The sequence below is a fragment of the Eleginops maclovinus genome, chromosome 24, assembly GCF_036324505.1.
Source record: "Eleginops maclovinus isolate JMC-PN-2008 ecotype Puerto Natales chromosome 24, JC_Emac_rtc_rv5, whole genome shotgun sequence".
Taxonomy (NCBI): Eukaryota; Metazoa; Chordata; class Actinopteri; order Perciformes; family Eleginopidae; genus Eleginops; species Eleginops maclovinus.
Genome location: NC_086372.1, coordinates 9,035,989 through 9,061,352, shown reverse-complemented (window position 1 = coordinate 9,061,352; position 25,364 = coordinate 9,035,989). Strand labels below are relative to the sequence as shown.

Below are 25,364 nucleotides of genomic sequence, written 5' to 3'. Positions count from 1 at the left end.
ATCCTCTCATCTTTATTTCACATACACACCCCCTTTTCGTGTATCTACACACACTATGACACACACAGGCAAATGAGCAGCACACTTAAACTAAATGGGTGGCCTGATGGTGAATCACTGTCATTTAGCAACAAAGACCTCAGCTTGTTGTCTCTCCCACCCCCCCCCCACCCTCATCTGTCTCACACACAAACACACAACCCTATACACAGATCAACCAACATATCCTATGTTCACATTTACTATCTCACACACACATGCGTGAAACACACACACCGTTTGGGTGTATAATTACAGTGAGTGAAGCAGCACTAAGGAATAATTACAGAGGCTGGTTGTTGTTGTTGTTTCCAACAAATAAAGCAGTACACAAACAAGATGGAGGGGTGAGCGGCAGGTCAAGCCATCCCTGTGATGATGCTGTAAAATCTGGATGGCCTACTATCTGACAAACGTGTTGGGACGTACTGCCATGCAAGATTGGTGAGCATCTAATTCCAAAGATATGGGAATCCATATTCTGCCTCGACAGCCTCCCTCTCCTGGGGGGAGGCGTTTGCCATTATTTCATACCTAGCTCCAGTTCATGGCGAAACCTCTACTCCTCGTTGCGACTAGAGGGCCTAGCACATACCATGTATCTTTCCTTAGCGATCCCTCTCCTATTCACTTCCCTTGCTGTTCTCTTTTAAGCTTCCTTCAAAGTCCAAAAAGTCCTCTTTTGGCTCACTGTGACTATTTTCTCCCTCCCCAACACAAACCCAAACACACAGTGCCCAGGCAGTCACCTGCGCTGAAGGTAAATGGAGTGTGAGGTTTTACTGGAGCTGTGATTGCGGGGTACGGCTCAGGAGGAAATAAGTGTTTGGTTTGTTTATGTGCTATCAGACAGCAGGTGGCAGAGTCAGCACACCGCCTCTTGACCTACAGCGGGGAGAGAGGTGGACTCAGGTCCAGGCAGAGGGGGGTGGGGGGGGGGGATTCGGGCTACTAAACAAAGTCTAAACTGTTCTCAAAATGATTTCGACATGAACAAAAGTTGCAAAACGTGAGCTGTTGACTAGAAACATCAGCTCAAGATCTCAGAAATCCTGAAGAATTTGTGGTTTTTCTTGCCTCTATGTTCATCGAACGGTCGAATACTCTTTGTTCACCGTGGAGCGATGCCGAGACAGAAATACTTTTCTTACCGGCCTCAAGGTAACAAGAGGTGAGTTATTTATGTACACATTTTCCATTTTTAGGTGGGATTATTGCTTTACGGTTTGAGTGAAAAATGTTTGATGAGTGTTACTGTGCTGTACTCCTGCATGTCCGTCAGTATCTGCCGTATGTGTGTGTGTGTGTGTGTGTGTCACGGTAGGGGAGGTGCGAGGTTGCGAGGGTGAGGGTTATCCCACTGCGTCAGAGAGAAAGAGAAATAGAGGGGGACAGAGCTCTCTTGCATGTAGAAAAAAAAAAAGGAGAGATGAAAAATGGCCGATGAACGAGTGTCTTTGTTCTCCTGGAGGGTTGGGTTCATCGAGGGATGAAGAGCTAACCCTTACTGGGATATCACAGCGTGGCACAGGTCTCTCATTTGTCTGCAGCCTCTCTTTTTATGCCGGTTCCTAACACTCAGTTTGAACATGTTTTATCAACCTTTTGTTCTTGCTCACTCTTTCCCTTTACCTGTTCACTCATTATTTTGTTATATTTATCAACTCTGTACCTCCATTTCTCTACACACTTGAACACCTACAGTACAGCAAATCTGTGGTATATAACATGTGTGTCTGCTTTGGAGACTACTAACAATCTAAATGCAATCCATATATGCAAAATACATTTAAATGAATGGTTAACTGAAATACGAAGTGCATTAAAGTAAAGGTGATTTAAAGTGCACTTTGATGAAATGATGAACTCTTAAGGGAGGAATTTGACAGGTTATATATGATATCTTTTCAAAGAGAACAGAGAAAAGTTTGGTTCACTTCCAACGTGGCACAAATCATTTGACATGTGCCAGGAGAAGTAAGGACTAAGAAAAGTGTCTGGCCTTTTCAAATAGCTTTACTCCATAGCTAATGCAATGACCTCAGTCTGGAGCCATTAGGAATGTAATTCCACTACACTATTACAGACATCACTATCTACTTTGTAATTTAAACAGGGACGTGACGTTTGGCAATATTTCCTTAGCCGTATGATAAAATGTTGAAATTTAAAATACCGTAGTGATGATGTCGGCAATTATGTGACGGTTAGATCTTCATACGTTCCTTCTAGACATGTTTACTTCAGCTTCACTGAGCTCTGCCATTTAATTACGCTGCTACTTCAGCGAGTGTGTGTGCTTGTCTGTTTGTGAGTGTGTATGTCTCTGCGTTTAATACCCTAACAACCTTATTACTTGCCATGTTTTTACCTTAGACTCCTTCTTTAGTTAACTGGGCGTGCGCGGCTCGAGTTCAGATCGGCCGCAGGCGCTTCTTTACGTGCTCTGTTAAAGGAGAGGGAGGGGAAACTCTGTAATTCAATTGCAATTAAAGGAAAGAAGGGGAGGAAGCTTTAATTGATTGTCGTTATGCCAGAGTTGTGCGTGTGTGTGTGTGTGTGTGTGTGTGTGTGTGTGTGTGTGTGTGTGTGTGTGTGTGTGTGTGTGTGTGTGTGTGTGTGTGTGTGTGTGTGTGTGTGTGTGTGTGTGTCGGGCTGACTGTAAACACACACACAGATGTCCTACTTTCTCCCTGCTTGATTATACTCAGCTTGTTTCCAGTCTATGGTGGGGGAGGCATGGGGAGGGGGTCAATACTTTGAAAGGCTTTTCACACTGCCACTTCATTGTATTGATAATGTCATAGGACTTCACAAATGAAAAATGTTAACTATACCTTATGTATTAAAAGTTGCTCATGAATCAGATAAGAATTGGCTGAAAGGTTGATTCATTTTTATCTTATGCGGTTTTTATTGAATCAAAAAGTCAACAGTTTAAGCTACTTCCCCGTCCAGAGCCTATTCTAATGTGCCAAAGGCTATCATTATAATACCCCATGCAAACATGGCAACATTATTACGCTGAGAGTAGTTTGATCTGAAGTGTTGGCTCCTCACAAACGTCCTGAAAGTCTGCCGATCACACTGTGCACCAAACGACACGGGTCAATGAGTAGATGATAAAACAAAACTTTGCTTTTTCCCTTTTTCTGTTTCGTTGTCCTTTGTTTGTTTGCATTATTGGTGTTGGGATTTTGTTCGGCATCTCCTCGTCTCTTGTTGGGCTTTCTTTTCTTTTTTTTGGCTCGGCAACAAGGCGTTAATGAAAGCATTTCAAGCAAACATGTTGATTTTTGTTTCCATGGGGATCCCGAAGGCCTGACAATGTCACAGAGGCTTCGGCCAACAGACTGGTGGAAAACACTGCGGCATTTCCCCCTCTTTTATTCACAGTGTCCCTCTCTTCCTCAACTCTCTACCTTCTTTTCCATTGCTCTAGTTCTATTTCTTTCTTTGTTTATCACTCCACTATGTTTCTTTAAATTCCTCTCGCTCTGCCGACTCGCTGCGGTGTCTTTGCATTGGCACTGATTTCCTCTTATCCATCTTTTTCAGCAGCTTTTCAGCTCCATTTCTGTGATTCCTCCTCTTTCTGAGTCTCACCCTCTCTATTCTGCTCACTCCCTTTCTTCCCTTGTTGTCGTCTATGTGTGAAGCCGTGATAAATAAAGACAAACACAGCAGTACGTGTTTGTTTGTGTCATTTGAGAGACGGTCGCCAGCCCTCTGATAGCATTGTTAGCCTCTCCACCTCTCCTCACTCCACTGCACACCCAGCGACAGGCTTTCTTCCCCCTCTCTATCCATCCAGGCCCTGAGCCAGGAAGGCGGCTTCAGGGGCCAAGTCAGGCCAGGACGGAGGCTTCATTGTGGGTTTTAAAGGCTGCGTCGGTGGCGGAGGATGAGGACCAGGGAACCGGGCCAAGCCCCAGACCCAAGACCCTGATCTGGCCTGCCAGTCGGCCCACTAAAGGGCCTCCGTGGCTGGGCACGACATCAGGGCAAGAGGGGAGGTGGAGGCTGGAGGTCTCAGCAGCGGTAATGGCAATGGCTAGATTAAGACCTTCTCTTAGAATCAGCACAATGGACGAGGTCTACAGCGGAGCTACACACACGCGCGCACACACACACACACACTGCCTCTATTCAGCTCTGTCCATGTCGTCCATCAGAGGCAGAAAAGCATGAATAAATACATGAGCACTGTAGAGCTCCATATGACTGATAAAAAAAAGGAAAACACATGAATTACAGGAACTGAAAGCAAGAATAGTAAATTGAAAAACGGAACAGATGAATAATTTTGATGGTTTTGTACTACGGTAATTGTGATGGGAGGGCGGAAAAAAGAAAAGGGAAAAGGAGGGTGATGAATTTTGAAAATCCTCCAAGTCCCTGAGCTCAGGAAATGGAATAATTAGGAAAAGTTGAAGAGCCAAGTTTGTTAGTTAATGACAGAAATGAACTCTAACAGGCCTCTGAGCTATTGTGCAGGATTACTAGAAGTAGGACGGTCCTCTACGGGTAATTGTTGATGATCAAACAGAACTTATCAAATGCGGGGGGTGAAGCAGTTATTCCTCACCACTTTATCATTCAGTCACAAACTGTGGTTAATAATACTAATTCTATCCGTTCTTCTTCAATACGCTTTGCAGAAAACTATTACAACCCCCCTTCAACACTGCTGTAAATATCATAACTGCTAGATCTCAACCACCGAAACTACCAGTTAGTGTCACCCCCAGAAACCTGACAGATATATAACATAAAGGGACATATTTATTTGCACTTTCTAAAACTTTCAAGGCTTGTTTTGGGAGTTGGCAGTGATGTTATCCTACGGTGGAACATCTTGGGCTGCCTGATTGAACCAGGTGGTGGATAATAGGTGTGCGAAATGGAAGAACAACTCATTTTGGACCTCTTTAATTAGGCGGGAGCAAAGACACTATCTAAGTTTAAGAGATGATTCAAATGAGTAAAGTTTATGATAACAGAGATGTGATTAAATGCAGAACATCTCCTCTCTCAGCCACCCGTCACATCATCCAGCGCACATGTACTCATCAATGCCCTGACATAATTCATCCGCACAATTTTCAGCATTATTCTGTATTGTGAGGCTGTCGGGAGCAAAGGAAAGCTGCACAGAGAGAAGATGATGAGTGTCAAAATGTGATCCAAATGTGCTTTATCGAGCACTGTTCATTTTCTTTGTGTGTGCTAATGTCCATGTGTTTTGCCACAGAGGAGAGTAGAGGAGCCCAGATTCCTGGTAATGTCTGCAATAACACCTTCATGCCACCTTTTACCTCTTCACCTACACTATATGCTACTTCTGTAGTCAAAGTGTGTGTGCGTGCATGTGTGTGTTTGCGTCACAGCTCTCAGAGAGGACCCTGGGACCCTCCTCGACAGTGAGAGCTTTTAGCTCTTCTTCGCTAATGTCCTGAATAATGGCATCTTGATGGAGGGAGAGTAGACGAAAAAGAGGAAAAAGAGAGATGGGGGGGAAAAAGAGACTAAGGGAGAAAGAGTGGAGAGCAAGGGGGGACCGATGGAGGGAAAGACAGAAAGAGAAACCTCTGCATCCATTTTTCTTTACCTCCAGACCTCCATCAGTGGCAGGCCTATCATTACACCCTCTCTGTCTATTTTCATTATTCCCTTTTTGTCTCCTTTCTCCGCATCAGATGATCCAGAGTGATAAAACACACATCTCAGTGTGTGTCTGCACATGTAAGGACTCCTTATTTAATGTCAAACCAGAAGCACAGTAAACTTTTCCTGTCACTGAGGCATTATTAGAACAAAGGAGCTTTTTTGAGTAACATTACCGGTGGCTTCACTAACGGCTGAAAGATGTTGGCTCTTATGAAAACTTAAAATCTACCCAAGTCCATTTGATTGCTGTTGGGTTAGGGTTAGGGGTTGTTCTTCTTGTGTGTGATTTTAAATGCGTTTTAACATAAATGGCATGTTTATTGAAGTTGGGAGAGATCAACCGAATGTATTGAATCTAGGACTTTAAATGACGTTTGCAGTAGACTGCCGGTACAGTGGTTTGTAATTGCATTAGTGATTCAAGTAAAGATACTTTACTCACTGAGGCTGTGTGCGTGTGTTTGTAAATCTATGGTTGAAACAGAAAAGTGGAACTGGTATGAAACTGTTTAAGACTTGGAAGATAAAACTGAACCTGTGGTAAATGACAGCGAATGCACCGGTGGCTGAAAGGAATACTTTGTCTCAAGTATCTCCCACGTCATGTGACATTCAATTGTGTAAATACGGTTGAAGTTTTGGATGAGATTCCCATGGCGCTTCCTTTAAAATACATGATTAAGTGTGAGTCAAACACTAACTCTGGAGTCTAGGATGCACGAACCCTTTTTAAGTCATTTGCATGGCAGACGTATTTGAGGGGAATGCTTTCCGTTTCAAAGCTGAAACCTGTGTTATTTTCATCCCTTTCTCTTGTGGGAAAACTCTCCCTAATCCTCAGAGTGTGATCTAAACACGAGGTGTGGTGTGCCGTTTGTTTGGACCGTCAGTCTTCTTAAATCCTATGATATTAGCAGCGGGTGGATGATTAAAAACCTGGCTGTTGGTATTTGGGTTGTAAGGTCGCTCGGGGATGTCGGTGAGTAAACTGTAGGGACAGTTCAGGGTGACTGACCATGACCGATACATAAAGCAGACTAACACACACACACACACACACTTGACTTTCCCACAGTTTCAACTTGTGTTTCACAATTGCAAGCACACGGGCTCAATGTGTGTGTGTACACAAATCTGTTTTTCATTGAGTGACACACTCTCATGTCACACACAAAAACACAAGTTGGGGTCATCGGCTCATCGGGCAAGTCAACACATGGCAGTTAAACATTAATATGCTTATTTTCTAATGATGTGGAAAGCACATATTTATCAAAAGTATGAAAACACCCCTCTGTCTGTTGATTGTTTCTCACCCTGCTTTTTAATCAGTGTTTCTGTGAATTCTTAATGTTGTTTTTTAATTCCTATCATTTTCAGCTTCAACAACAAAGCACATGGCCCCCCTCCTCTGCATGTGCACATCACCACTCCTTCACACTCAGAAAACATAGGATTTTTTTCCAAATGCATACAGTGTGTTCTATAAACTCACGAGCGATACTCATTTAGTGTGTGGCCCTTTTTTTGTGTTCTCTAACGATGCGCATTTTTTACTATCTCGTTCCAGATATATAAAAGGGGACACATTATTACAAAGTTACAGCTACGAAATGGCATCACCCAGGGCGCCAAGGCTCAAATAGGTCACAGTTTTTACAGATAGGGGGAAAAAAAGTTCCGTGTGCTGCTGCGGTGAAGTTTCCCTGTCCGTGCCAAATAATTGGCGATCATTAGAAAAACTGGGCCTGCTCGCTTCTGCGTGCAAGGACATCCTGTGTGGCACGGAACACACAGCTTTCTCCTCGGGGTAAAAAAATGTTTTGAATCTGGTTTTTAATATATGTCTTTGCTGCAAATTACACCGCACGGCACAGCCTGAGAGTAAGTGTATAACTTTCTGTAAATGCCGATTATTCCCGTGCGTAATTGAGTTAAGAGGAGAGATGCCGGATAAGCGCTGCTCGTCTGAGAGGATATTTCTTGCTGAATAATAATGTTGAAATTCCGCATCGATTTTGGATGACCTCGTTTGAAAAAGGAGGAACACGATGCTCCGGAAAAAAATGTTTTCCTTTTAAAAAAATTGGAATTAGAAATGCGCTTTTTTAATTGTAATACAAGAGGTGTCCCACACACACACAAGTGCCATACCTCTGCATGCACAATGCAGAAAAGTGCACCGAACAGAATCATTTCGCTTTTTAAAAATCATACCACAAAGTCGACATTACATTCTTTATTTTCGTGAGGATTAAAGTCATATATAGTATATTTAAATAAACGATTGTCCCCAAATGTTCTAAACACTGAATTTGAACTGATATGTTAGTGAGTTATTATTCATTTCTTGAAGAATATTTTTCGCTGCATGATTTATATTTTAACCATCTGTTGAACACAGTCTGAAATAATTCTGTCATTTTTCTACCTGCGCTCGTGTCAATATTGAGGAGGTAAATCAGTGAGTGAGCCCCGATACTGAAGGAACGTGCGTGCAAACCCTGCATCCATTAAGGTCTATATAAAAGCTAAAATATTTCAGATAAATTGTGACAAATAAAGTTTGTATTTGGATGCTACAAATTAAAATGATGTGGTGGATTTCTGGTTCCTCAAAAGGCCTGAGCACGTTATCTTGACAAAACTGCTTCAATGTGGAATTATTTTACATATTCCTGTGATTCTGTTTTCTGAGCAGCTCTTGGTGTCCTTAGAGTGATGGACCGCGGTCCGGATTACGGAGAGCTTCCATCCACTCCCTGCTGAAGTGTCTTTGAGCAAACCACTGACTCGATCTCAGCTCCAGGCTTTCCTGAACTCTGAACTCTGGAGAAGAGGGGTCTTTACACATCACAACTATCGGCTCATCTTTCTGCCTTTGGACAACTTTCTTTGATTGATTTGGATCTCCGCGCAGAGGCGTACCGGTGTTTCAAATTAGGCGCAGGCAATTACGGCTGCATAAAAGCACAAAAGGTATTTATTTTCAAAATGTCTGACGTAGAAAAAGTGTCAATGAAGCTGGAGGAAAAGAAACAGAAACGTGTAAAGCCTGTTTTTATTAGAAAGGTTTATAATATACTAACCGTACAGTTGCATGCAGTCACATGTGCTGCAGAGCAGAGGCGCGCAGACAAGCGGTAAAAGCGGCTCTTTATTCATAAATGACATCTTATAGATATGTTGATTTAATCACAAGTGTTGAGTTAACTTAGTTGATTTCCTGGTGATTCATATGTACAACAAACTGGGCATTGCAAACGAAATGAACACACGAGGGCATGCTGAAACTGAGAAAAGGGATCATGGATGCCCTTAAAGTCCGGTTTAAGTTAAACGGTATTCTGCAAAGATTCTCCGCAAATGAGAAAGCGTGTTGAACCTGACTTTGGGTTTACCCTCCGCTCCATGCTCCTCTCTCCTCTCTATCCCTCTCCGCTCTGGCTGCGCGACTTTCAGCGGGCTCCTTATAAATTAAATCCAGCGTCCCTGGTCCCCCTTCCTTATTGGTCAGGTGGAGTCGTTACCTCACTCCGGGCCCGGTGACGCAGCGTCTTCACGTATCCTTCATGTGCGCCTCTTCTTGTTTCTTATTGAGAGTCTTGCTCAGAGGGAGAAAAGCAGGAGTCGCGAGAGCAGACAGTGCCGGACCGACCGCGAGCGCTCGATAAACACTTCCCATCGCGGGAGGAGAGCGGCGCACAAGAGCAGTGTCTCTCTCTCTCTGACTCTCCTTTTCTGTGTCTTGCTCTCTCTATCACACACTTTCTCTATGAGTCTGTCTCTCCCGCACACACACACACCCATGCCCGCGCGCGCACGCTCCGCATACGTCTCCACTTTGCCGTAGTAAATTACGGCATTGATCTCAAAGACGAGTCCGGATCTGTGTCTTGTGTTCGCCCTTTCTTCGACGGACGGACTTGGAGAAACGCTCGAGAGAGAAGTAAGTCCAAACACGTTTTATTTATTACCATTATCGTCACTTGTGGGCTCGTGTGTGCGGGAGTGACTCTGATTTGAGGTTCTAACTTTATTTCCTCGGTGAGTTGGAGGAGCCGGTCCCCCCTCGCCACGCATTGCGGATTCAGGGTGCAGTTGAATTTTGGACTGTTTTCCGAAACTGTTTCTGCTCATGTTGACCTCACGAGCGTTCGTTTCCCCTGGTGTTCTTGCCGGCTGTATAAACACTAAATCTATGATCAAAGTTTGTTTTGGAATTTAAATTATTTTTAGTTCACTGCCACTGTCCTTTCCGGTTTGTTGAAGTCGCTTGGATTTACGCACCTGCCGCTGCTTTTGGATTTCGTGCAATTTGAGTTTTTATGGTTTTGCTGCTTGCAAAGTCATTCAGTTATCAAGAGGATGGATTTCAAATCCTTCTTATTTTATTGTTTCACGAATCAAAGCAAATACGGAATCCTGTGAGTGGATTCATTTAAATGAAAGTCTTTCAAGAAGTTTTGTTTTAATGGTCTTTTCTTCCAGAGAGGTCCGTCAATTTCCTCAGCCTTTTTCTACTGGCACAGCTCTGTACGGCATGTTCGGTTGGAAATGTTTGCATGTCCAGTTGTTGCTCGGACTATGACAAACATCTCTCTATATTTACCCTGCAAAGTTATCAGCTTGTGTTTTCTGTCAGACTATGAAGCCACAAGTAAAATCCACTTCACACTATTATTATAACCTGGTTCCTCTTAGAGATGCAGAAGGAAGTAAAAGGTGAACAAATCATGACCAGCACTTTTTACAAAAGGTTACACAATGACGTCGATCTTATTGTTTTCAAATTAAGCTAAAAGTATTCAGAAAATCAGAGAAGGAAACAAATGGATGAAGTGAGTTTTTGTTTGCTATAATTACACATACCAAAGATAAATGAATTCAGCAGCAGCACACGCTTCATCCTGGTAATGGAGATAAGTCCTTCGCACCTCAGCAGTTACTTCCTATTTCAGTTCTCAATTGCAACTATTCCTGCCCTTTCAATTCAGATTCAAATTGAAGTTTCTGTTTTAGTGCCGAAAACCACACACACATACACACACACTCTCACATCTCCTTTCAGTGCTCAACCTTAAAATCGGTGTGTACGGTTTTGATTAAACTTCTTGATTAGTAGACACACTTAGATTTTAGAAGCTAATATGTTCTTTAAAAAGGTGATGAACACGTTTGTGTTTGACGAATGCAAGCAGGAAACATTTGCTGTTTTTCCACTGGTGCCCCCTCAAATTGACCTCAGACACACATTTCCAAATAACCAAGTTTACAAGCTCTTTGGACCCCCTAATCTAAACTGTTAGTCCCTTTACCTCCTCGGGGTGTGTGTGTGTGTGTGTGTGTGTGTGTGTGTGTGTGTGTGTGTGTGTGTGTGTGTGTGTGTGTGTGTGTGTGTGTGTGTGTGTGCCAGACCTCTGCCCACAGTAATGCTGAGGAACCAATCACGCTAACAGATAGTGTGTTTGCATGTTCTGTGTGAGTGTGTGTATGTGGGTCACTGCCGGGCACTGTGCTGAGGCGCTGAGTGTTTTTCTGAACACCTCTCGTCTGCAACACTAAAACCCGGCTGCCACATTCAAATAACCCTTCTCCTCGCTTAGAAACTATTTCATTTGGTAATGGCCCGGCAGGAACCGCGTCTGCTTTGTGTCTTTAACTTAGAGTTCTGCTGCTGTTTTTGTTTCCACATTTTCTAACAGTGGAATGAAACGGCTACACTCCTGCTAAACAAAGGCACAGCTCTATCAAACTGTAGTAGGAGCAGCTTTAATTTGTCAAATATTTCCCTAGACCTGACCCTGAAATCACTTGCAAAACAGATGCAAACACGCAACATGAAGAACGCTGTCTGCATGCACGTGTGAGGGAACACGAGCAAGCAGATATTCACTTCCTCCCTCTGTGTGTTTGAAGATTGCAAAGGCTTATTTTTGGCAACGCTTTTTTTTTCTTTGTCTACGTCCTTTTGAATTGATCTTAATTTGAGAAAAAATTCATTTGAAAAAGAACTGAGCTTTAGCCTCAGAGTTTTTAGTATTTTACCTAGGATGTATTTCACTTTCTGGAGGTTTTTGTATTCCTTCAAAGTGTCATTGTGAATCCCGCATTAGGTACTTTTAAGTACAGGTGAAGCCGGCTTTTCAATATTTCCCACTCTAAAGACAGTTGAAGTGTTTCCAGAGCGTCGAGAAAGAAACCTAACCTTTATGCAGTGCATTCCCCTCCACTGTGCTTCTCTACACTTGTAATATAAAAGGTACAATATATTCACTCCTGACAGAAAAAGAAACCTGGTTTAACTTGAAGAATGTAGAACTTTTACGTGGTAGAAATAGAATTCAAGTCAATAAAAGCAAAATTACCAGCTCTTAACAATATATAATAAGAACCAATTTCAAATCATGTGAAGAAGTAGCACTGAAATAAAACCGACCCACAAACACACACAGCTTTTTCTTTCCCTCTGACAATAAGAGAGGAACTGTCGATTCCTCACGGCTCCTCACAAGATGCTGAAATCAAGGTTACCCCTCAGGGGACGAGGAGGAAGAGGGATATCTTTTAGGGGTTTTTTTTTACAGGCAGGTGTTTCTTCTTCCTGGGAATTTATTCTCCCCTTTAAAAACTCAAATGTTTCCTCAAAGTGGATCCCTTTTCTTCTGGTCTGCAATCGTGCCATATCAATTTGTGAATTTGTAGATGGATAAAACGGTTCATTTTTAGATATGGAAATAATTGAGAATCATTCATTTAAACAGCTTTAGAGTTTTGCAGTTCTATTGCACAATTCAAACTATATAACTAAAATAAAGAGCGGTTAAATATAGCTGCATTTAAAAAAGATTCTGCTTCTCTCTGACATGTGACCACAATTAAAGCCTAATTATAAGAAGTTTTAGGAATGTTACATTAATGCCACTCTGATGTTACAGAACATGTTTTCATCAACGCAATTTTTCTTTATTTGTTTTAACCAGGTAACTCTTCTCATCCTGCGTGTCTGTGAGGACCCTTGGTCATGTCCGATTAGCTCCCCTGCGTGATGCCTGATCATGACAGCAACACCCTTTTAAACAGACAGACAAAGCGCCGACGTGTCGACATTGGGGTGAAAAGGACTGTGGCTAGTGCATTATTCAGTCGCGCCAGGGAGACCCTGCTCGAAAGCATGAACCAATCACACGGCCACGATCAGGACGGAGACTGCTCTTTGGTCGGTCACGGACATGGCGGCTCCAACAGTGACGGAGAGAAGTCCAATGTTTTGAGGAAATTGCTTAAGAGGGCCAACTCGTACGAAGACGCCTTAATGCCTTTCCCCGGTGCTACCATCATCTCTCAGCTACTGAAGAGTAACATGGGCAAGAACGGAGGGAGTGACTCAGGCTTCCAGGTATACCCAAACACACACACACACACACACAGGTTGTGGTGAAATGATAAGGCAGTTAATGTTTTAGATAGCATTTCATTGAATAAGCATTGCATCTGCATCTTTCCTATCAGCCAAACAACCAGGCCACTAAATGCAATCCCCATTCAGTTCTCTATCATTAATTCATTCCCCATGTCCTCCATCACAGGGGAGTGGAGCTCTGTCCAGTGGAGGCTCAGAGATCCACGCAGAGGACGCCTGCAGCAACTCCTCCCGCGACCGGGACAGCCCGTCTGACTGCCTCTCTCCTGGGCCACCTCTTCCCCCCCCTTCTTCCTCCTCTTCCTTTGGGCGACCACTGCCTTCTTCAAGCCTCAACTCCCACGCTCCCTCTCAGCCCCTCTCCCTCTCCACTTTTGATTTGGACAGGCTGTCGGACGAGCATCTTCGCGCAAAGCGTGCCCGCGTGGAAAACATCATCCGCGGTATGAGTCACTCGCCACTGGTCCGGTCCAACGGCGACCACAACCAAGATATCCACCGCGAAAATGAGAATTGCAGCATCAACAGTAGCAGCAGTAATGACCACAGAAGAGAGGGCAACAGTCACAACACCAGCAGCCACAACCACAGCCGGAGCGACGGCCCTTCCTCCCTCCTGAGCTCTCCGGGTTCACGGGCTGGTGTGGTCAGCGTTGGCGAGGTTTATAGGGAGAATAAGAGAAAGCAGCGCCTGCCACAGCAACAACACTGCTTCACCCAACTAGTGTGTTCTAGGCAGGAGCAGAGGCAGGAGGAGAGACGGCAACTCAAACTGCAACTGGAGGACATGCAGGTTGGTAGAAGACTTTAGGGGTATGTCATGTGTAGGTATGCTGCTAAATTGCACCGCATACTCCAGTAGAAAAAAGGCTCTATAAAAGACCTGATTTTCACGATCTAAAAGAAGGCTAACTTTTTCAAATAGCACCTTTAATCTGCACCTAGAGAAAATAAATGAAATGTCAGTCCACAAAGTGAGTGACGTGTAATCTAAGGCGTGCTGTACTATTTCCTTTTTTCTTTTGGCCAATGTGTGCTAACAGCTGACCTTGCTGTTCGGGAGACATCTTTAACATTCTCTTTCCTCTTTTGAACAGAAACAGCTGCGTCAACTCCAGGAGAAGTTCTACCAGATCTACGACTCGGAGACAGAGGAAGATGAAGAGAACGGCGAGAGCAGAGATGCGGACCGAGGTGGAGAAAGAGACGAAGACGGCAACCTGTCAGAGGACAGTATCCGCTCTGACGGCTTGGAGGAGAGGCACAGAGCCAGAGGGCGCCGTAGCAACCAGGAGCTGTCTGAGCTGGACCCAGGCCTGTTCCTGGATCGGGCCCGAGCCCTCCTCAGAGAACAGGCCCTTATAGATGGAGAAATGGAGGAAGATGTGGACAGCAGGGAGGAGGTTGAGAGGAATGTAGAAAGTGCGATGAAAAGGAGAGGAGGAGCAGGAGGAGGACGGCAGTTAGCGGAGACGCTGAAGCAGGAACTGAACTGTGCCGTGTCGCAGGTTGTCGACACCGTCGTCAAAGGCTTCTCCTCGCCCAAGCAGGCTGTCAGTCACCACGGCTGCCATAGCAGCACACCAGCTGCACCCTCCTCTTCCTCCAACTCGTCCTCTTCCTGTCCTCCACCTTTCGGCCCCCTTCCCTCGCTCACCCCAGAGTCACGCTTTGGCGGTGGCGCCCTGGCCCTCAGTTTGAACGGGGACGGGAGTCCAACATCTAACTACCACTCCTCCAACCAGAGGCTGCACTGCTTCGGAGATGTAATCGTCCCGAGCCCACTGGATTCCTTCGGTGGCAGACTGAGTGGTGTGCCGATGCCCAACGACCAAACGGAGGCACTGCCCCTGGTGGTGCGCAAGAGCGGCGGAGGAGGTGGAGGAGACAACAATAACCCCTCTCTTCCTCCTCCTTCTCACCATCACTCCCTTCACCCCTCTCCCCTCACCGCCTCGCTCGGCTTTAGCCCTCCATCCTTTCGCCACCCATTCCCTATTCCCCTTATGGGCTATCCCTTTCAGAGCCCCCTTATACACGGGGGTGGAGCCGGCTACCCTCCAGGGCCCAAGGACCATCATCGGTCCTCCCCCGATTCTATGGACATGACCAGGGAAACTCTCAGCCTCAGAACCAAAATGGCATCCCTCGGAGGGGGCCATCTCAGTCATCACCACCACCACCACCACCACCACCGGCAGAGCTCACCAGGCCAACACGGGCCGGAGGGTCTGTCCCTGTCCCTCATCAAGTCTGAGTGTGGGGACCTGCAAGACATGTCCGACATATCGCCCTACTCTGGCAGCACCGTATCCTTTTCGCTGCGCCTGTGTGTGTGATGTGAGTACCTGTGTGTGTGTGTTCCTGCATGTATTATCTTATACATATTAAGGTGTTAGTCTTGGGTTAGGTTTGGGTCTAAGAGCTCATTTAAAATGTCAAGCTGTTATCACCCTCAGTCCCGTACCATTTGGAGCAAGGATGATGTATCTACAAATAATATAACTTTTTGGACTATAAAGAACATCCGTACAATATTTCTTTTTGAAGGCATTTGGAAAGAGTTCGAATAGGCAAGGATTTTATTTCCCTACTCCACAAACGTCACATTTACTCACAGCCTTAGACATCTTAGAGGCAGCAGCAGGCGGCCGTCAAAGGAAGTCTCTAATATCAATTAACCTGCATTAATTGTTCCTGCTCTCACCCTTTTCTTTCCTCGCTTAGCGGGGAAGATGAAAAGGGCCGCAGTGGGTCTTGCAAGAGGGGGAAGATTAAACAGGTCGCACGCTGCTCTCTGGAGCTCTTTTAAGTCTTTACAGCAGGTTGTGGTGTTTAAAAGGTGCTGAGAAAGGCTAGTGAGCTCCCTCTTCAACACACACAAACAGAAACACACACACTGTCTGAGACACTCTAGTGCTGTTAGGTTCTCTTTCATCACAAAGACTTTGTACATAAACGCTCAAAGCAAATCATATTTCACTTGTCCGTGTGTGGGTGTGGGGTAAGACCTTGTTCATAGGAGCTCAAAGCTAATCATATTTCAAAGAGCAAGAAGAGGAGCAGGTGAATGTTTGATTGATGGAAGCTTTCTAAATGTGGGTGTTTCTTTTTGTATGTGAGCACACACAACAAAAAGTGTAGTATCTTTACACTTGTTAGCTGGTTGTCTCCTTTTAGCTGTTGATCTGTCAGTTGTTTGACTTCTGCTCGGCAGCTGTTTGCTACCTTTCACAGCGCACGCACACAAACAGACACGCACTCCCTTTCATGGGGTGTGCATGTGGACAGGTGTGTGCAGGTAGCTGTTTATCTTTTCGTGTCAAACCTTTCATATGGAGAGGGCTTCTCCGTGTCACACACTTACGCTCACACATGCAGGCGTACGGACACACACACGTACGCGCTTGAAGAACAAAGTGAAAAGAAAAATAAGACTTTGAACCTGACAAATAGGAACTCCTTGCAGCTGTGATGAGGGTGTGATCACAGTGTCGTCTTCAAAGCCAATTTAGATGTTGCTTTAATTAAAAAAGAGAAATATTTGACACGTCTCTTGATCCTGCAACGCCGTTTCATTCCAAAATGCTTTTCTATTCATTAAGAAGAACAGAAACATCTTTGAAATTGGACATTAGTATTTCAAAGATACTGACCATCCTTCCAGCCGACTTTTTGTGTTTTATTTTGTAGGTAAACGAATCTGAAATGTGTCGTTAAAGACATTTCAGTTTTAATTAGCTGAAGACCGTCAATACGATAACGTCTTAAGATAGAATAATCACTGTCCTGTATTTCTGTTGATGGAACAGAAATTAATTGGCAAAAATCTCCATGGTATTCAAATGATTCAACAAACAAAAAGCGGCTTTGGATTCGCTGCTTTTCTTTGAGTTCAATAATTATAAACTGGACTATCTTTGACTTTTGGACCGCTGGTTTCGAGAAAACTAATCATTTGAAGAAAATGTATTTCATTATTTCCATTCATTTTATAAATCAATTGATTATTTAATTAATTAAAAAAAGATCATAGAGTTGCACTCCTGACTATTATTCAATTCAGGACGGAACGTTGCCCATAAGCACAGGTTAATTTATAAAGGAAGCATATTTAATTTAGTTGATTTATGAAGCGCAATCACAGACTGAAGGGACCTGGCAGATAAAACATGTTCCTTTTGGTTTCTAATGATATGTTTACCGTGTATAATGTTAAGCATTATTGGCACCAACTATTGAGAACATGCTAAAGTCACTATTTTATCAAAACCCACTTAAAAAACTGCTTATTTATTTTTTGAATTTCTATCGCTCTCACGTGTATCTGCTTCTGTCTCTGTCTCTGCTTCCAGATTAGGAATGAAACATTTTGCATGCTAGGGATAAAATGGTGATGGAGGAGCCTGGCAGTTTGGTTAAGGTGGTTAGCAGTGATTATTCACCTGGGAGGAACTAACACACACACACACACACCCACACACCCACACACACACACACCCACACACCCACACACACACACACACCCACACACACACACTCAGGTCTGTGTATCTTTAATCCTTTGTACAGAGCTGAGCAGATGTCCCCCATTCATTTATGAATTTATCCCCCCACCCTTTCGTCCCCTCCCAATCCACACACACACACACACACACACACACCTACAAGTTACAGCTGATACAGGGTGCCCTGCACAAAACACACACACACACACAGATGTGCACAACACAACACACACACTGAGGAAGTCGCATTGTTTATCCACGGGCTCACTTTAACTACTGCTAACACAAACGTTATTTCCTTTTTCATTAGGATATCACTTCAAATGGTTTGCTCTAAGTGCTGTTTTTGTGTTTCGGTGTGTTTGTTCCTGTTCCTGTGCTTGTGCTTAAATGTGTGTGTGTCTGTGTGTGTGAGTGTGTGTGTGTGTGTGTGCGTCAATAGTAAACAAGACGGAAAGTCCACACAGCGTGTTATCTGGCCTAAACACACAGATAGTGGCAGGTTGGTATGAATGTTAACTAGGTGATGGTGTTGTTGTCCGGTGACCTGGCCGGGCTGCTGCTAAATGAATGATGGATGACAATGCGGCTCGACTGTGGCTTCATTTACCGAGGCACCGTGTTGTGGTAACAAATCAGATTACTTTCTGTGCCAGACATAATCTTTTTGCTTTAAATGTTTCACCCTAAAAATCAAATCCTCTTTTTCTTGACTCTGTTCATTCTCTCCCTCTTTTCCCGATTGTTGAGGCCACCCTCTTACCCTGTTCCTCTCCCCAGCAGTATAGGCCCCCTGGGGTTTTTGTATGTATATGTGAGTGTGTAGGAGTGTGTGTTTGTCTGTGTGCTAATTGACCTTGCAGGGGGCTCCATTGATTGCCTCATCTTCTCTGATAGATTATAGGGCTGTTAATGTGGTGGGGAAATGGCAGCGTGGTGGGGCACAGCTGTTGTCACACACACACACTCACACATAAACTCCGCAACCACAATTATTATTTTCCTAGTTGAGACAGTGGGATAGACACGGGGATGCAGAGGCGGCGAGAGGCAGGATTGGATGTGGGATTTGATCCAAAGCCAGCAGGTGCCCGTGTTTGCTTTTGGGGCTCTAAATGTTTTTCGGTTGTGTTTTACTGGACCGGTCACTCCTCTGGCACTAATCGCTCCACAATTACACAAATCACACACTGCCACTCTCACGCTAGCGATGGCTCCTGCTTTTAAACCGTACATTTAAATAAAAGGAAGGATCTGCTCTTCCATTCTTTGCGTATACATGCCTGTGTTATCCTGGTTTGAGGGCACCGATGAAAAAACACCAAATACCTTTTTGAGTTCCCAAAATATCACTGAAACAAATAAAGCTCATCATGATTTCACTTACTGGAACAAAAACTATATTTTTAAGATGGTTTACCAGCCTCTGTTAAAATGTCCCCCTGTGTTTTCCTCAGAGCGTTTTGCTTCCTTAACCTGCTATTGTTCAGATCCAGGAGGGCTTGTCTCCCAACCACCTGAAGAAAGCCAAGCTAATGTTCTTCTACACCCGCTACCCCTCCTCCAACATGCTCAAAATCTTCTTCTCAGATGTCAAGGTAAGCACTTGCCCTCTCTTTTTCGTCTTTCTAAAGTTTCTCTTCCATTTATTCTCTTTTATGCTCCTCTCACTAAGTCTCTACTCCTTCAACTTTCTGTTTTATTCAAGTCCATTTTCTGCAACTTTCTTTGAATGCGACTTCACTGGTCCTTTGCTTTTCATCGTGAATAAACTATGAATTATTTCTCTAGATATTGTCAGAGACACATCTTTATGTATATATAAATTTTTCAGGCAAGGTTTCAAAGGAAATACACACACACACACACACACACACACACACACACACACACACACACACACACACACAAAATGAACTGAATGGAAGCAAATTCATGTACACAGACTGAATAGGAATATTGTTGAAAACACTCATCATTTGATCCTGCAAGGGTGCGTTTAAAGACGGCTCGGAGATTTAGCTTGAGTGGCTGTTTGTTAATCCAAAGTAGATATAAAAAAGGCTGTGTTTGCATGTACACCATTGTAAGATCAGAGCCAGAGCAGGATAAAGTGGCTCCTCCTTTTTCTTGAATAGAAAATAAAGATATGGGAAGTGCTGCTGTCACTGCCAGGCTGAGCGCGGATGTGAACGTTGGGAATTCAATGGCATCTTTAGAATCAGATCTCAAAAATCAGTGACAGATGGGGCAGCTGGGCTGTTGTAAACAGGTGTGCGTCTTTTTGAAGCCTTCGGTTACAGTGCGATTCTGTAGGTCATGATCGTTTCTGATCCAATTTCTCACCACCGTTCAGACACCGTCAGATACGGCCACTCTCAGGTGTGCGTGTTTGGTCGTCTGATGGTATTCAGTTATTCGTTTTATTCCGTTACGCTGTATGTGTGTGTGTGTTTGCATGTGTGTGAGTCCCTATAGCGCAGATGGGTGCTCCAGTCTGTCACGTCTCTGTAGCATAATTAGAGTTTCTGGCCTTAATCGTCCTGGGGTTGGGGGGAGGGGGGTGTTAACGCCCACTTTCCCTCTCACACTCACACACACCCCGACCTCAACCTCCATACCCCTTTCACCAACACACACGCCGAACAACGCTTTCACTCTCACTCTCAGTTATATAAAATGAGAAGTTGAACCTTTTGGTGGACCACACATTCTCAGAGTGTCTTCATAGCTGAGGGGGCAGGGGGGGAGGGGGGGGGGTAGAGGGATATGAAATAAATAGATTAACCGTGAGGGATTCCAAAGAAAAGGAAAACTGATTAAAAGGATATGATGGAAAGTATGTGTGCGTGCTGAGTATTTTGAGAAAATGACAGAGGGACGCTGGGGGGGGTGGGGGGGGGGGGTGTGTTTGACAAACAAATGAAAGGAATGACAACAGAACAACAGCCTTAAAACAAAGGCGCTGATTGTTTCGTGTTTACAGGCTGCTATGTGTTTTGCAAAGGAGCATACGGCTCCTCGGAGGATTCAGGACGCTGTATTCAAATGAGCAGCTCCACACACACACACACACACACACACACACCAGCTGCCCTTTGGCTCATATCTGTGGTGACCACTTCCTCATGGCAGTGCCACATCCTGATCGGCTGCCATGGCAACAAGGGTCGCTGGGACACCAGGTTGCTAGGCAAACACAAGGTTGCTAAGCCTACCTGCTCCCAGTGCATGCGGGTGAGAGACTGGGAGTCCATTAAGTGATAGAAATGTGGGCCATTAGGGGTCAGAGTGTCCAGGCAGTTACAGTCCTTTTTAAAAGGGACAATAAATCAAGATAACAAGTCTAACTAAACATCACGAGTACAAAGTTTTATTAAGATGTTGTTCCGTGGAATTAGAAATTGAGTGAGAATGACAACGTGTGTATTGACATTAGTCCTTTTCCTGTAAGTCATATGTATTGTGTGGTATTGCAGTGGACAGATTATCTGTGGTTTTGGGTTTAATTTGGTGAATTAGTAAAGATGACTTAATGCATACGCTCCATTTATGAGTGTATATTAGCTTTCAAATGTAGCTCATGCCCAATCTGTGGGTTTATCATTCAATTAATCTCCCTCATTTCAACAAACATGGATTAAGATTAGGACATTTTTGCAGTGCTTTGGGGCGGAAGCTGCTCTCGGCAGATGGACAGTATTACAGGCTGGATCTGTAACTGAAGTCACAAACATACACTGTGGGATTGGTTGGAATGAAAACGCTTTTCTATTGGAATGTATTGTCTGAGCATTATGGATTTACAGCAAACTGTGTGACAGCGAAACGTGAGTCTTTATTGTAGACAAAGAGAAGCTGATTTACTCTGAGCCACTCAACACGTACTGTATAGGTATACTTATTAGTAGCTTACTGAACTTCTATTAACAATATTGTTATTAGCAAAACTTATAAAACAAGGGGAAAAAGTGCAATTTTGGGGGTGCCATTTTCAGATGCGGAAGAACACCATTTGTTTCTTGAGTTAATACGCACAGCGATATGTGAGGTTGAGTCTAAAGGAACACGGAATGAAGGAACATGTCACCTAGTGCTCATGAATGCAGTGTTAATATTCATCGTGGTATCATACGATTGTTGATTGAGTTTAAATATATTATTTAACAACAGGAATAATGTATCGGCGGTCCCATCCTTTAAAAAAAAAAAAGGTTTCTTATTTACATGTTATGCAAATAATGGTTTATATTCAAATTTAATTTGAATTGAGTCGTAATCCCTGTTAATCCACCATGTTGAACAGTGGGAAGAACTCTGCAGATATTATTTCGTTTAATAAAAAATGATTCATGCATAATCCTATTTGTAATGTGTGAGGCTGTTCTTTTCAAGGCTGTTCTAGTGTGCGTGTGTGTGTGTGTGTGTGTGTGTGTGTGTGTGTGTGTGTGTGTGTGTGTGTGTGTGTGTGCACCCTGTTGCTGTCTGTCTGTGTATTGTTTCATTGTCCCTTTGCATTCATTAACTTCATCATTACCATATTTCCAAAATCCGGGTCAATGTCTCTTTCTCAATCTCTTTCTCACCCTCTCTCTTACTCCTCCTCCCCCCTGCCCCACCTCCTTCCCAGGGAACAATAAGTAGCATGTGTTAGGAGGATCAGGCAGATTCACTGTAAGGGAATTAGGGCCCTGAATGGCTTCCCCTAATTGGACTTGAATGGACTTTGTCTATGGGAAACTGGTTCTTAAAGATGAGCCTCTTACACACAATGGCTGCTCGCTCTGTGTGGGAAGTGGGTTGAGCTGACAACTGTTTTAGGCACAGATGAGCGAGCGCGCACACACACACACACACACACACACACGTCTTAATGGAGCAGTGAAAGCTCTTGCCTTCTGACCAGACGATCATATCTGTTAGCACGAGATGCTAAGGTCCCTGCCGTCTCATCTTCAGAGAGTCAGTGAGAGTAATTAAGACCTCGTTAAGACTGGAGGAGTTAGGATTAATTAAGACGCTCGCTGGCTCAGGGAACTCCTTCCGACTCCCCCACAAGTTCCCTGCCAGCTGAGTGTGTATGACATACACTCAGTCTAACACACACACACACCCAATGCAACGCAGTGACACATTTTTCAGTGAGAGCCCTGAAGACTGTTGCCTTGAGAGGCTGGAATGACATCTCAATGCCGTCGTCTCAGCAGGAATCAATTAGCGTCCAACCCGCCTCTCACCCGTCTTGGCAATTAGAGATACACAGCCAATTTGGCAACATGAGGACACGAAACAGCAACAGCTCAGTATCAAGTCTACTGACACGGATTTAACTGGACAGAAGAAATGACGCCGTGGAAGAGTATGAATGACCAAGCATTTCACTCTGATTGTTTTACAACGATCCGGATGATGCTGATATATGTAGCGTGAAGATATGTTGCTTAAAAAAAAATGTAAGAGGAGTTTTGTACCTCATAAACTTCACACACACACTTCCCTGCAGTATACTGTCTACTAAAGCAGAAATCCCCCAAACATGAGTGGAAACAGTTCCTAGAGCAGCTACTCTTCCAGGATCCACAGGAAACCTTCGCTGTTACAACTTGTAGATTTATGTTGATGCTGCACATTCACAATGTCCTCTATCAAATCTGCCGAGCCGCTGCGATTCTGGTTGAAGTGGGCACATTCTTAAAGGATGTGTGTTTGCCCTTCCAACATGGCCTGGGGGGGCTGACAAAACTGCCATCAAGTAAAGGAGGGGGGGGGGCACCCTGACACTTTCTCTGACACTCTCTCTTTCCCTCTTTTCGTTGTAAACAGAAAATGGCATTCCTCAAGCTCAGCATTTTGCCCCCCGCCTCCCCACCTCCATTATCTTTCTGTCTTTTGTCTCTCGTCTTTTTGGTTTGCGCTGATTGTGATGAGCTGGACGGGACAGTGGGTGAGTGGAAGGGCAGGTGGTGGGACGGCTGGGTGTTTGTCTACATTCCTGAAATATCTACATGTTCAAAGTGAAGCCATCAGTCCGAGCCACACTCAATATAGGAACCTTTCCCACACATTTAGCAGCATTTTAGTACATCTCATAATACCTCTGGTAAAGCCTCTTTGAAGATGAAAGTATGTCGATGAGAGGTAAGAGTATTTTGAGGGTAGATTGAGTATTTGTAAGATCTTCTCTTCGCGTGTCAGAGGTATTCATTCTGATTTTAGATAATACAGATGACATCGTCTTGTGTGGTAATTACAGAGTTACCACACTAAACTCCTTTGTGGGTCAAAACACCCCCCCACACACACACACACACACACACACTTTCCCTCTGCTTCCACTATGCTTTGCAAACTCCCTTCGCTTCTGCTGTGGGACACACACACACACACACACACACACACACACACACACACACACACACACACACACACACACACACACACACACACACTCCAAGCCTCCCAATTATGCTCCATTATGTCACCCCCTCTGACTGCTCCTGAAAAAATATCCCTTCCCCTCACCGTCCTCCTATGCTGGTCTCTCTCTTTCTCTCCCTGCATTTATTTTTCCATGCTGCCTCCCTCTATTCATCTCTCCCTCGCTCATCCCTTGTTCCTGTGAGACAATGTCTTGTAACAATACCGAGCTTAATCTCCGTATCAAAGCCGTTTTTCCCCTTCAGCGAACACACACACACACACACACACACACACACACACACACTTTCACTGGCAGTTTTTTCTCCACCTTTCCTTTTCTTTTGAGGAATAAATGAAAATGCGTTTGAGTGAGTAAATATAAGGCGGATAAATAGTCATTTTACTCGAGGTGTTACACAGACTACACTAAACTGAACACATATTTTCTCAAATATAGGATTTTTTCTCATTTTTCGCTTTTCAGGATTCATTAGGATATTCATCTTTTTAGTGATCCGTTTTAAAAATGACATTTTACCAAGATTTTTCAAGTTGAAAAGATCTTCTTGTAGGTCTGTCCCTCATTCATACAACTAACGGAAAGATAACATTTAGTTTTGAAAAACCTGGGACATCTTTTGTTTCCAGGTGCAGATTAAAATGTGCCATTGCTCTTGTGTGCGTCGCTTGATCCGAGCTGTCTCAGATCACAAATATATTTAAATGGATTTTAAAATGTAGTGAAAATATTCTATTCCTCAAAAGCTCTTTTGCAAAAACAAGCTCTGTGTGCTTAAAACAGCTTAAATGTCTTCATTTGGCAGGGGTCCTTAGCCGTGTACTGTTCGGGCCTGCAGGGCACGAGCAGTGTTTAATGAGAGCCGTTTAATGTTGGTTCAGCTTAGTCTGAAAGCCCATGATGGCGGAACAATAAGATAATATGTGGGTCATTCTTGTTTGATTATAGGAAGGTTTCTAGGGGCCGATTATTTTACTTTTACTTTAACAACAAGGAGCCCTCAAGGTGCAGACAGCATTTTAGTGGCTAATGAGGTGGATACAGAGTATTCTTCACAGTTTTGAACGGTAGGGATGCTCAGAGCATTTAGACTCGTACATGTTGTATAAACAGAGAGAACAAATATAGGTTGTTACTCTAAGAAAAATGAATCTATGGTTTCTTGCCATAATCCAAGGTTAGCCGTCTAATGGGGACTCAAATGAGGTGAAATACCAACATGCAATCTCTAATAAAACATTCTGTTCTTCTGACTTCTGCTTCAGTTCAATCGCTGCATCACCTC

At 44.0% G+C, this 25,364-nt stretch overlaps 1 protein-coding gene across 4 annotated transcripts in view; it reads left to right on the top strand.

Moving 5' to 3' along the window:
* The first annotated feature begins 1,033 nt into the window (after positions 1–1,033).
* prox1a (prospero homeobox 1a) overlaps positions 1,034–25,364 on the top strand; it is a 38,518-nt gene continuing 14,187 nt past the window's right edge. For 2 of the 4 annotated variants that reach the window (XR_010165257.1, XM_063877377.1), the window contains exons 1-6: positions 9,325–9,658; positions 12,693–13,108; positions 13,299–13,925; positions 14,230–15,441; positions 19,131–19,238; positions 25,345–25,364. The exon at positions 25,345–25,364 is cut by the window's right edge and continues 175 nt beyond it. Coding sequence is in view for 3 of the 4 variants with exons in the window: in XM_063877377.1 (XP_063733447.1) it covers positions 12,758–13,108; positions 13,299–13,925; positions 14,230–15,441; positions 19,131–19,238; positions 25,345–25,364 (2,318 nt within the window). In the remaining variant the exon portion in view is untranslated. Of the gene's footprint in view, positions 1,211–9,324; positions 9,659–12,692; positions 13,109–13,298; positions 13,926–14,229; positions 15,473–19,097; positions 19,239–25,344 lie in introns of those variants that run through there. The other 2 variants (XM_063877378.1, XM_063877379.1) reach the window with 2 other exon arrangements.